The sequence below is a fragment of the Amphiura filiformis genome, chromosome 3, assembly GCF_039555335.1.
Source record: "Amphiura filiformis chromosome 3, Afil_fr2py, whole genome shotgun sequence".
In the NCBI taxonomy this organism is placed as follows: Eukaryota; Metazoa; Echinodermata; class Ophiuroidea; order Amphilepidida; family Amphiuridae; genus Amphiura; species Amphiura filiformis.
Window position 1 is genome coordinate 25,371,332 of NC_092630.1, and position 11,618 is coordinate 25,382,949.

The 11,618-nt window shown below is 36.8% G+C and overlaps 1 protein-coding gene across 1 annotated transcript; it reads left to right on the top strand.

Annotated features, from left to right (window-relative positions):
* Positions 1–1,738: 1,738 nt before the first annotated feature.
* LOC140147138 (monocarboxylate transporter 13-like) lies at positions 1,739–7,586 on the top strand. The gene is made up of 4 exons (XM_072168917.1): positions 1,739–1,931; positions 3,765–3,905; positions 6,061–6,939; positions 7,426–7,586. The coding sequence occupies exons 1-4, from the start codon at positions 1,739–1,741 to the stop codon at positions 7,584–7,586; spliced, it is 1,374 nt and encodes a 457-aa protein (XP_072025018.1).
* The last annotated feature ends 4,032 nt before the right edge of the window (positions 7,587–11,618 follow it).

Here is an 11,618-nt window from a genome sequence, read left to right on the forward strand (position 1 = left end):
ACCCCTAATATTTAGTTAAGGCTTTTAAAAAAGGGTGTCATTGGGTGGCAGATTTACAAAACAAAATGGGGTCTATTAACAGTGTTACGAGTCGTACTGGACTCAAGGCCAAAATCACCTTTTACCCGAACTCACACGAATGCACAAACAAATACACTGTTTGATTAAGCTAACAAAATCTAAGTCTTTAATTGAAAACAAAGTATGATTGGTACATATAACAACAATATTGCATATACAATAAAATCACACAATCAGGTTTATTCTATCAGTACTTAACCAGCTGTCTTCTTGTTGGTGATCCTAGAGTTCTTGCAATGTTCTGGACGACTGATGTAATATATCCTTATTCACTTGTCCTGCGAAAATCAGAGAAGTCCATTGTACACTTGCGTTTATAAATATCCTTGCGTATGAAATCCTCACACGAAAATGATGCTGCTTTCTCCAATCACTTATCTTCTTGCGCTGCTTTCTCCAAAAATGGTGTTTCTTTCACCAATCACTCTTTTTCCAGGGAACAGGTTTCTTTAACACAGCTCCGCTGTATTTGACAGAAGTGTGGTTTTCCTAAACCCAGCAAACTCGACAGAAGAACTTTAATCCTTTGATGAGGAAGAGCACATTTGTGTGCTCGCAATCTCCTTCGTTGCTGTATTAGAATTAGCTCAATTATTGGCTATGTAAACTGGTTAAAATGTACTTCTTTTTTTGAAGCACGAAGACCATCACACACATGTGGAGTTTCCAATCTCCCATGACATTCTGTAATCAGCAAACTCCAGCTCTCACATTTTTATACTCCCAATCTATTAATAGACCATTCTGTCACATTTACTTCCTGGGGGATTTTCCCTTGATGGTGCAACTATGCACTGAATATTGAGTAATATGGAAAATCCCCTATGATATTAATAACTCTGATTCAGTTTGTTTTGATCACCTGATGAATGAAAGGGAATTCCCCTAGAACATGCCATGACACACAAACTCTTGCAAGTGCAAGGGGGTTTCCGATCTTATGAAATACTTTCAGCTTAAGTTAAATAATTAAATAAAATTACTCAGGACACATCACAACAGGCACATGAAGCGTACAAATAGTTTGTCTCGGTCCCAGCCGGTTTGTGTTCATTCGTCACTAGACAAACCGTCATGGCGACAACCCGTGATTGGTTAATTAATTTCCAAAAAAACTGTTTTCAATTGGCTATAGGACGTGACTTGTGTAAGTGAAACTAAACATCATGGGCCCCACTATTAGCTACTATTTGTAGATACCGCAAACGCAAAATATACGCTAGATTAGCAGCCACTGAGGCGCCAATCGTCTGATGATATCGCCTTTCATGTCAGGGCGCAGGGCGTACTCACACGTGCGTTGTCCATCAACCGCTGCATGCGCTGAAGCCCAGCGTTGATTGAAGCCAATTTTCATCTTAACATTTTAAGGATGATGATGAATGGCCAATCAGAAAAGACGTATTATGAGGTTGTCATGCAGACGGTATGTTTAGTGGCGAAGGAGCAGAAATCGACTGGGACCGAGACTAACCAATAATATGCTAGCTCCCCCCATTTCGGGTATGACCATGACCATGTAAAAAGCGTACGAACGCAATACGTACCATTATTGCAGTACAATGCAGAATTGCATGTACTATGCTGGTTAATTGTCACACCGCACACTTACTATCAAAATTCTCTGGGCAAGATAAACTTTGGGAAGCATTCCAATATGCCCACAATAAGAAAAGATGGTAGTTGGGCATGGCTTGTCTCTTTTGGTATATTTGTTGCCTTGTTTATAGAGACCGGTTTAGTGAAAAGTCTAGGTGTGCTATTGCCAGATCTCCGTGAGCAATTTTCAACTCAAACGTGGATAATAGGATTGGCTATTTCATCAGTACCCGGCTTTGGAGCTGTTACATGTGAGTTGTATTGTATTAGGCAAAATAAAAAAATAAACATGTTTCACGTCCCCTCCCGCTTCCTTTTTTAAGGTTTCCTCAAATATATTTTTATTTTTTGAAATTCAATTATAACTTTTCAAAAAATATGTTTAGGAAGTTAGAATGCTTTCTATAGCCTTGTTAAGATACAAGAAACATTTTAGGAAGGTTTTGTGATCATTGGAGGGGGTGTAACTCTCAGAACAACAAATAAAAAATGGCCTCCTTCTTTTTCCAGGCATTATTGTATACGCTAAAACAGCTCTAAGTATGGGTATTTACACCAATTTTGCGATAAAAAATAGAAAATAAAAAGCCCCCTCCTCCTCCTTTTTTTCGAAAACCCGGACGTGAAACATGTTTTATTTTTTACTTAGCCTTATCATCTTGTAATATTCACGAATCGAGCAGTTATTTATAAACCACAGTGAAATAACCCTGCGTTTTATATAACTGCATCCTTAATTTTTCGATATATTATGGTAGAAGAAATCGATCTATTTGGATCCTTGAGACTGCCCAGGCCAAACGATAAACTTTTCTAGTCAACGTTATACCATATTTTAAAATAATCATCCTGATAACAAGACCTGGTAACAAGATGATACCATTGACATTGGCCATGTTAAAAAATCACGGTACTTTTGCAGTCCCAGATTTAGACACAAAAGATATCACTGCCAGGGTAGTCACGCTAATACCGACCTACTGTTATGCTCAAAGGCCCTTTCAGCACTCAACAATAAACAGCTAGAAAGTTGACCTTAAAGGTGCGTGATCACCAGATTGTGGTCCGATTATAACACATTGTGATTTCGCCCCCAATCGCCCAAACAGCGGTTTGGATTCAAAAGCATATATGTGACCCGTTACAGCAAAAGGTACCTTAAGTCGGGAGCTACATATGCCTTATTTTGCTAGTAACAAATGCATTCTAAACCAATCATTAATCCTATTGTTGTAGAGGATAATAAGCTTGTACCTGTCTATAGAACTGTTTGTTATACAGCTCTAGTCTTTATTTGATATGGCTAATCCCTGTTCAAGTGGCATGAGGAGTGGGTTACAAAAGCATTGTATTGTATTTGTATAGGTATGTAGCCACCCACTAACAATGAGATGACATTCCTGACCCTCGTTGACTTGTAAATGATTTGAAATGACCGCCACTTCAGATTGTCATTATTGTTTGATATTTTCTGCCAACATTGGGGGAAAAGAGACACTTGTAGCAGCCGACATAAGGTACCTTTCGCTGTAACGGGTCACATATATGTCAGTAGTCCATAGAACAAGACACGACTTCCGGGGTGGTAACCAACACACCGGGCCACCACACTGCCATGTTTATGATGCTGCCGCCTAAAACAAAACGTGTTCCAAGCCTAAAATTTCACTCGCGTTGTGTCAAAATCTACATTTTCATGGGGTAAAATGGGATGATATCTCAATATGGTCACCCGGGATGGTCACTCACCTTTAAGTAGTTGAATGTGAAGTTTTGTCCTCAATACATACATGTATATTGAGATTTAAACAAGGTATATTTTCCAGTCATTGGACAGCCCAAAATCAGACAGGTCAACCAGGGAGGTAAATAGCAAGTGGAATTCTTTTCATCTGGGTGGGCAGCTCCATTGTTGTTCCCCCACGCAGTTGTGAAGATCGCAAGTGCTATTTTACCTGCCTGATGTCAACTTTTCTGTGAGCACTTCGTTTTGAAGGGTATCATATATTTGTCAAATTATGATAGCTCATAATCATACAATCATAATTTTTCTAATTTTTCTCTCTTTAAAAAACCTTACATAGGTATACTATCGTCTGGCTTGGGTAAATTATTTTCACATCGCGTTATCGTAATCTTGTTTGGTTCCCTCGCATCTATGGGTGTAATCATTGGGTCTATGGCAACTTCTGTACCAATGCTTGCAATAGGGTTAGTGGTAACAGGTAAGTCATTTGTATTCGCTTTTTTGTAGAGGGGTGAATTAATAGTATATTTTTTTATTATTTGCGAAACATAATGGCGGATCTAGCGAAATCTATTTGAAAGAATTTTGAAAAAAAAACCCATCAAAAACACTTAAATAAACCAAAGTTTTGACCCTCCTAAGGGGGGCCCTGAATAAATTGACCACAAATTTTCCCGGGAAAATTGAGTTTATATGCTTTTCTATGGGGTTGACTCATAAGTTTCATGTCAAAAAGGGGGGCCCTGAAATGTTTGAGATCTGAAAAGGGGGGCCGAAAAATGTTCGTGATGAAATTTTTTTGCATCAGCCCCCTCCCCACAAGTGTTTGTGAACGGTCCCCTATTTACTTTTTTGTAGTTAAGAAAATGTCCTTCACACAAATTGATCGTGTATGGGCCGCATTATCAATGTTGTTGATCAATATTGCTGACATTATGCATGAGTGGATATACAAAATGTACCATTGTGCGTGTACAATGGTAGATTTTGAATCCACTCTTGTATCAAGGGTCTTTGATATTGATCAAAAAATTGAACGTGTATGGGCCATACCGACATCGCTTGGTAAATAATTACATTGTACAGCAGAGACACTAAAATCAATACCCGGGATCGATACACATGTATGTGCTATGCACGATTTGATATTCAGACGATAAATCTTTGGATACCGGGGTAGAAAATGAAAATGAAATGAATATCTCCCGTAATTTTTTTATTCTAAAGAAGCCGATTTCAAGGCTTGCACTTGAATATATGTGATGCGATCAAGCAAAATCAATCGGAACTCGGAAATATTGATTTTGAGATATAGCCAAACTAAGAAAATATTTCCTTTTGTGTTTTGTTGTTTTGGAAACTCTTTAATTGCTCAAATCTTTGGAACTAATTGTTCAATTTCAATGGAGTTTTCTGCAAAAAGCAGCTTTGTAAACGCTCTCTACTTTCCCATAAGAAACTGAAATTTTTTTGACCAAAATGTAGGTTTTAAAAGTCAAAACCTCAAGTGTTTCTTACAATATTTATCAAATTTTATGTCATTAAATAAAATAAAAAAGCACACTTATATTGTCCATATACTAGTGTCACTAGAATGAGCAATGGCCAATTCTCTTTATTGCAAATCTTGTGCAAAAAGTTATTATTTTCGCCTGTTTTGTCATACGGTTGTAAATTCAATGAACTATGACTTTGCTATAGAGCGCTTACAAATTGATATGTAAAATAATTTTACACGCTAATTCACTTTGATACTGTTATTGATTTGTTGAAAGTTATACTCTTATAGCTCTTATTGTAGAGGCAAACCATATCGGTATCGAGCTGTGCAGTGGACAACAGTTGGACATTTTGTAGTGTCAGGGAGGACCTATCCCCTCAGCACTGAACAAGTACTATGTTTTAAGTAGGCTTTGAGTGTGATACAGGAATATATTGCGCGAGATAGAAAAATATTGCACGAGTCGAAGACGAGTGTAATATTTTTCTATCGAGTGCAATATATTCTTGTATCACACGAAAATAAGCCATTCAATATTATTATTATTATTTATATCAGGCTTTCTCTCTGCCGTAAAATAAAAATATAAGCTTACCGGGCCTAACCAACATGACCAATAATGTGTATTGTAATTAATGTAAGCTTACCTTTTGACCTTCTTGTTTTCTGCTCTTCCCTTCCCCAAAGACAAATTCGGAAAATATACAGGTTTATTTATAGATGCAGATTATATTTCCTAGGTTATTCATTATCCAGAATAAGTTTGTGGTTTTACTTGTTTATAAAATCTCATGTGATCCGGTACGATGGCCGTGTTGTTGTGTTGTTGTATTGTGATACGTGTTGGTGCTGTCTGATGCCGTGACCATGGTGACTCGCGATGGCGTATGCGCTACGCGTACAATATTAAAAGCAATATTGTATTGCATCCGGGTATTTTGAAAAAAATATACAATATATAGTTTTGTTGTATCGCTCAAAAGCCAGATATAAATAATAATTTCAATTACAGCATAAGCTTTCATGAATACACACCATTTGGTGGATCTTTAGTATAAATGACGCGTGCCGAAGATGAATTCCTTGTGGACAAATTTTGATATTATTATGTCACTCTGATTGTGTCTCATAGGTTGTTACTATGGAGCAGAAGCAATTGCATTTGCTGCATTGCCTGACTATTTTGACAAGTACTTTGACGTTGTGAATGGCATTGCTCATGCAGGTATGGGGTCTGGTGTTATTGTAATGCCACTTGTCACTCAGTTCTTGCTTGACGTGTACGGATGGCGAGGAACAGTATTGATTCTTGGTGGCCTTACTGCGCATATTGTTGTAAGCGGAGCGTTGCTAAGACCCGTAACACAGGGACCACAAGTACAATTTTCAGTTGATGACCAAGAGCATAGAGACACTCAGACAGGCGATCCATTAGAACGACTTCATCCAAAGGATGCTGATAATCTGGCACCAAATGATGAGCACATGCGCAAACATCCAAAAGGAAAAACGGACTATTTCATCATCAGGTTTATTACTGCTTTTGATCTGCATCTATTTCTTAATATCGAATTTGTTTCACTTACGTGTATATCTACTGCAACTGGTTACTATTATACTGGATGGTTGATTTATCTAGTACCTCACGCAGAAGATCTAGGGTTTTCACCTTATGCCTCATCAGCTATTGCGACTTTTGGCGGCATTGGTAGCCTTATAGGAAGTTGTATCTTCCCTCTACTCACCAACGTTTTATCAACTAAAGTCCTTATTATTATGGCCAATATACTTGTGTTTTTCTCGTTGGCTGTAGACCCAATTTTTTCTGCTTTGCATACTTACTTTGGATTAACTTTGGCCTCATTTGGGGTTAATGTAGGGAATGCGCTTTGGGGATGCTGTGTTTGTAAGGAAATGTCTACTGTCGTCACTAAAGACGTTTACACGACTGCTTTAAATTGGACCTATGTTGGCTACGCTTTGGGATCTCTGTGCAGCGGGTTTTTATCAGGTAACTTGATTTTAAAAGCAGTCGCGCTCATGTTTTGAATATCGCGACAAAATCACAATAATTGCGTTCTGTATCTGTTTTTAATAAATTTTATAAACCTGTGTTTTGGCATTAACTACAATATTCCTATTGGGCCGCCTGCACAGGTACACCGTCGCCAAGGTACCTGGCTGGTACTGTGTAGTAACAGGGGAGTAAGAGTGTTATACAAGTTGAGTACAGATACGGGTTCCCACGCAGTTGTAGCATTGCTCATTATGTAGGTGCTTTGTGTGCATCAGTCAGGTATTTTGGCGACTGTGTACATATGCAGGCGGCCGCACTGAGGCAATTATTTTTTCATCTCACTAGTGGGCAAAAAAAAAAGTTTTTTCGTCTCACAGTGGGCGAAGTTTTTGTCAAAAAACTCCCATGCCACCCCCTGGAAATCTAATGGTGCGCCCCTTAAAGGTAATTGATATACATTTACATTGTTTTAATTTACAGGTTGGCTTTACGATAAGTACGGGAATTACACAGCTTCGTTCCTGTTTCTAAGTCTAATATCACTAGTCGCATTGACTCCAATGATATTGAATATGCTGAGGAGCACCAAGAACCGCGAGAAAGGACATCAGTACACACCTGTCCCATTGCATGCCAAATAACATATAAAAGCAACTGAATAGCTGAGATTGCTATATATTTAACAACTGACTTGCTACTCTAAATGGAAAACTGTCAGATACACATGCAGGATTAGATGATTTAAAGTTTTTTCGTAACCGACTCAGTTTACAATTAAATGTACGTGCAATTAACGGAATTCAATTACCTTTTTATTCGTGTAATTATATCTTGAATTTCAAAAAATGAAAATTATTTGATATCAGAAAGACATTCTTTGTATTCAGAATGCAATTCGATATGTCTGATGTGCTCTCATGTCCCACAAAAAATAGTGTCGAAACGCTCAAAACGCTCATTCCAGATCCCTTAACCTTCCTCTTCCTTACATTTTCTCTACATATGGTTACAAAATACCATTTCTTTACAAAGTACATGTAATATATAGTTCAATATATTCTTAGCATCTAAAGTACTGTACAGAGAAATTCTGTTCAAACATTTAATTGAATTATAACAGCTAGCTACCCAGCAAACACAAAACGTTTTCGACATCATTCGCAAAAGGTTATAAAAGGTTGTCAGAAAACGTTTAAATGCCGGGTTACATAAAGGGTACATTAATGGTATAAAACGTTTTCATAACATTAAATAACATTTGTTGGTAATTTACTGCACAGCAAACACAAATGTTTTACAGAAAACATTTAAATGTCGGGTTGTATAAAAGGTATAAAATCGTTTTAATAACATTCCAACTTGGTACAAATCATTCTAAACAGAATGTTATTTTGGGGTTGAAAAAATGTTTGCCCAAAATATTTACAATAACGTTTTCAAAATGTTTTCACGACCTTTATATAACCCGACATTTAAATGTTATTAAAACGTTTTGTAAAAAACATTTTAAGAACATTTCTGTGTTTGCTGGGTGCAAATATTTTAACATAATGTTATTTAAGTGTTGACAAAATATTTGGCCAAAAATGTTTGCAAAAATAGTTTACAATGACATTTCGAAAACATTTAAAAATATTGTTGTTGTGTGTTTTCATACAAAACGTTTTAACACGATTTCATGACCTTTATATAACCCGACATTTTAATGTTATTAAAACGTTTTTACCTAAACCAAAACCCAAAATATAACTTATTTAAAACGTTTTAAAAACGTTTTTGTGTTTGCTGGGTATACCCATGGTTGTTTGATATGATCATTTATTAATTTTTTAATAAAATATTATTATAATGTTCAATTCTAGACCTGAATAATACCAACAAATATCACACTAAGAAACTCTATACACATTGAGGGCGCTATTTATATATATTTGTTAAATTAAAATTAGCAAAATAATAATACCTTACATTTCATGATAAAACGTTTTCTGAAAATTCCCTTGTTATTTGTTAGTCTGTTTGCTGATATTCTAATACCATTTTACAAGTGTCTACTCCTTGTAAAGACGCAAATAAGATTAGATAAATAGCGCCATCATTGTTCAACTTTTCTTTAAAATGACCCAAGTTTACATGCCATCAAACAACTGTGTGCCGCAAACACAGTTTATCTGTACCGGGGGCACTTCCATAACGGATATGCATCATGTGCCTCGGGATAGACCACCTTTTCAAACCAGCTTGTACCCAATGACCCCTTTTTGTTTTATTGTCCTATCTTTTACATAATGACCCCCTGTAAAAAATTAAGTACTCAATGACCCCCACCCCCTTTCTATATCTTGCTACCCAATGACCCCCTGTTTTATTCCCAAAGTGGTATTTGAGATCTGCTTGAGAAATAATGGAAATAAAAGTTGTTTTTTCGCAGTTTGGAACTTATTTATGTTTACTCAACGACCTCCATTTTACAGTTGTTTTCATACTTGACTCGGTTTTTTTTATTCAGGTTGTGTACTGAATGGCCCCATTTGTGTAATTGCACATTTGACCTGAATGCCCCCTACTTCTAACATGGCCGAGGCACATCTCTGCCATTTCAGATAGGGAGTGCCTCCACGGGATCTGTAATTACAAGATAAACTGTGACCTGTCAGACTACCCCACAGACTACCAGTCATTGGTGCATTACTGCATTACGTAGTCAATATTGTGAGCATTTGTTTACCTACCATTATTTCTAATTAGTGCAGGTTGAAACGTTTTATATAACCGATATTTAAATGTTCCAAAATCATTTTAACCCAAACCAAAACACATTTATAACGTTATAAAAACATATTTTATGTTTGCCGGAAAAGTATCGTACATTTGCTCAAACAATAAACACGTCATAGACTTTCTGGAGCTTACAACTCCCTACTACGTCAGTGCCTGACGGGTGACTTACGTCACGGTCCGACGGTCTCTGACCAGAAGTAGTAATTATCTTTCACCAATCCATCAACGAGTGAACAAGGAATAGTGTTACATTCCGAAAGCTCGTGGTCTTCCCGATTTTCTCTTTAATTTTTCGTCAGAGGGGTACTATTCACTTTCATTTTTGTCAGGGGGCACTCTGCCACACCTGCCCCATTGATGGTTACGCCCCTGGATTCAATTCAAATTAGTTATGTAGGGCCAGCCAAAGTCAGCTACACTAATAGACCAATCAAATTAAATAACCACCTACCACTAATTATAACAGAAACAGAAATTTCAAATGTGGTCAGTTGTTGTTAAAAACCATACCAATGTATTCCGTTCGCCATAAGGATTCAGAATAATTGGATTCCACAGGGGGCAAAAATTGAAAAGTGCTTTGATTTTGATCAAAATGGTTTCATATTGCTCCGCTTTCAGAAACATTTAAATAAAATAAAAAAGAATAGTTTGTCATATCACATCACAGGTGGTTTGTTACCTTGGTGGTAACAAGGCAAAGAAGATTTAATTCCATTGAACCCTGTTGACCTTGACCTATTTTGTGATATTACCTTTGTAACAAAACATCCAAAGCAATGCAACTTTTCGTTTTAATTTTAATTTTGCCAAAGTAACAATTTGAGACCATTTGGATTAAAATCGGAGCATATTATGTAAACGACTGTGAAACCCAGAATTTAACTCAATAACGATGTCGGAGACTAGTCAAACTATACTTTTCCTGAATCCTTATGCTGACCAACATTGACATTTCACCCTTGCATAAGCGGTCATTTTGGATTTATGCAAATTAGGCACTGGCACTACTTTGACTTTTGGGGACTTTTTATATTTTCTTTAATATACTTTTCTGAAATGAATGATGATTAAATGGTTTCCGTTACAATTGGTGGTGGGTTAAGCCCTAATTACCCTTAATTTGATTGGCCTATAAATAATAAGGCGATTTCTGAGCTGACGTTATGCTGAAGTAATACTTTCCAGTCATATTGATCATGGTAAAAACGTACCAACGCAATATCCATTATTGCTGCAGAATTGCATTGACTATGCTGGTTAATTGTCACACCGCACACTTACTTAAATTCACCAGGCAAGATAAACTTTGGGAAGTTTTCCAATATGCCCGCGGTAAGAAAAGATGGCAGTTGGGCATGGCTCGTCTCGTTTGGTATATTTACTGCCTTGTTTATAGAGACCGGTTTAGTGAAAAGTCTAGGAGTGCTATTACCAGATCTTCGTGAGCAATTTTCAAGTAAAACGTGGATAATAGGTTTGGCTATTTCGTCAATACCCGGCTTTGGAGCTGTTGCGTGTAAGTTGTATTGTATATATCATCTTTGTGTATAATATTCACGAATCGAACAGTGACTTTTAAACAGCACGAAATAACCCTGCGTTTTATATGATTGCATTCTTTTAATTTTCAGATTTATTATGGTAAGTAAGAAGAAATCTATTGAGATCTTTGAAACTGCCAAGGTTATACCATAAATTTTGTAGATGATACCATTGACATTGGCCGTGTTTAAAATCAAGGTGGTTTTTTTTGTAGTCCCCGATTTAGACACAAAAGATATCGTTACCAGAATAGTCAAGGTAATACCGACCTACTGGTATACCTACATAAATGCTCTGAACTAAATTTTTTACAGCCGCTCAACAACAATGGCTGAAAAGATAACGCT

Excerpts from the sequence above, each read along its gene's own strand:
- LOC140147138 (XM_072168917.1), top strand. The coding sequence starts at position 1,739 with ATGCCCACAATAAGAAAAGATGGTAGTTGGGCATGGCTTGTCTCTTTT. Across the intron at positions 1,932-3,764 it reads CGGCTTTGGAGCTGTTACAT|GTATACTATCGTCTGGCTTG; the intron begins GTGAGTTGTATT and ends AACCTTACATAG. Across the intron at positions 3,906-6,060 it reads AATAGGGTTAGTGGTAACAG|GTTGTTACTATGGAGCAGAA; the intron begins GTAAGTCATTTG and ends TGTGTCTCATAG.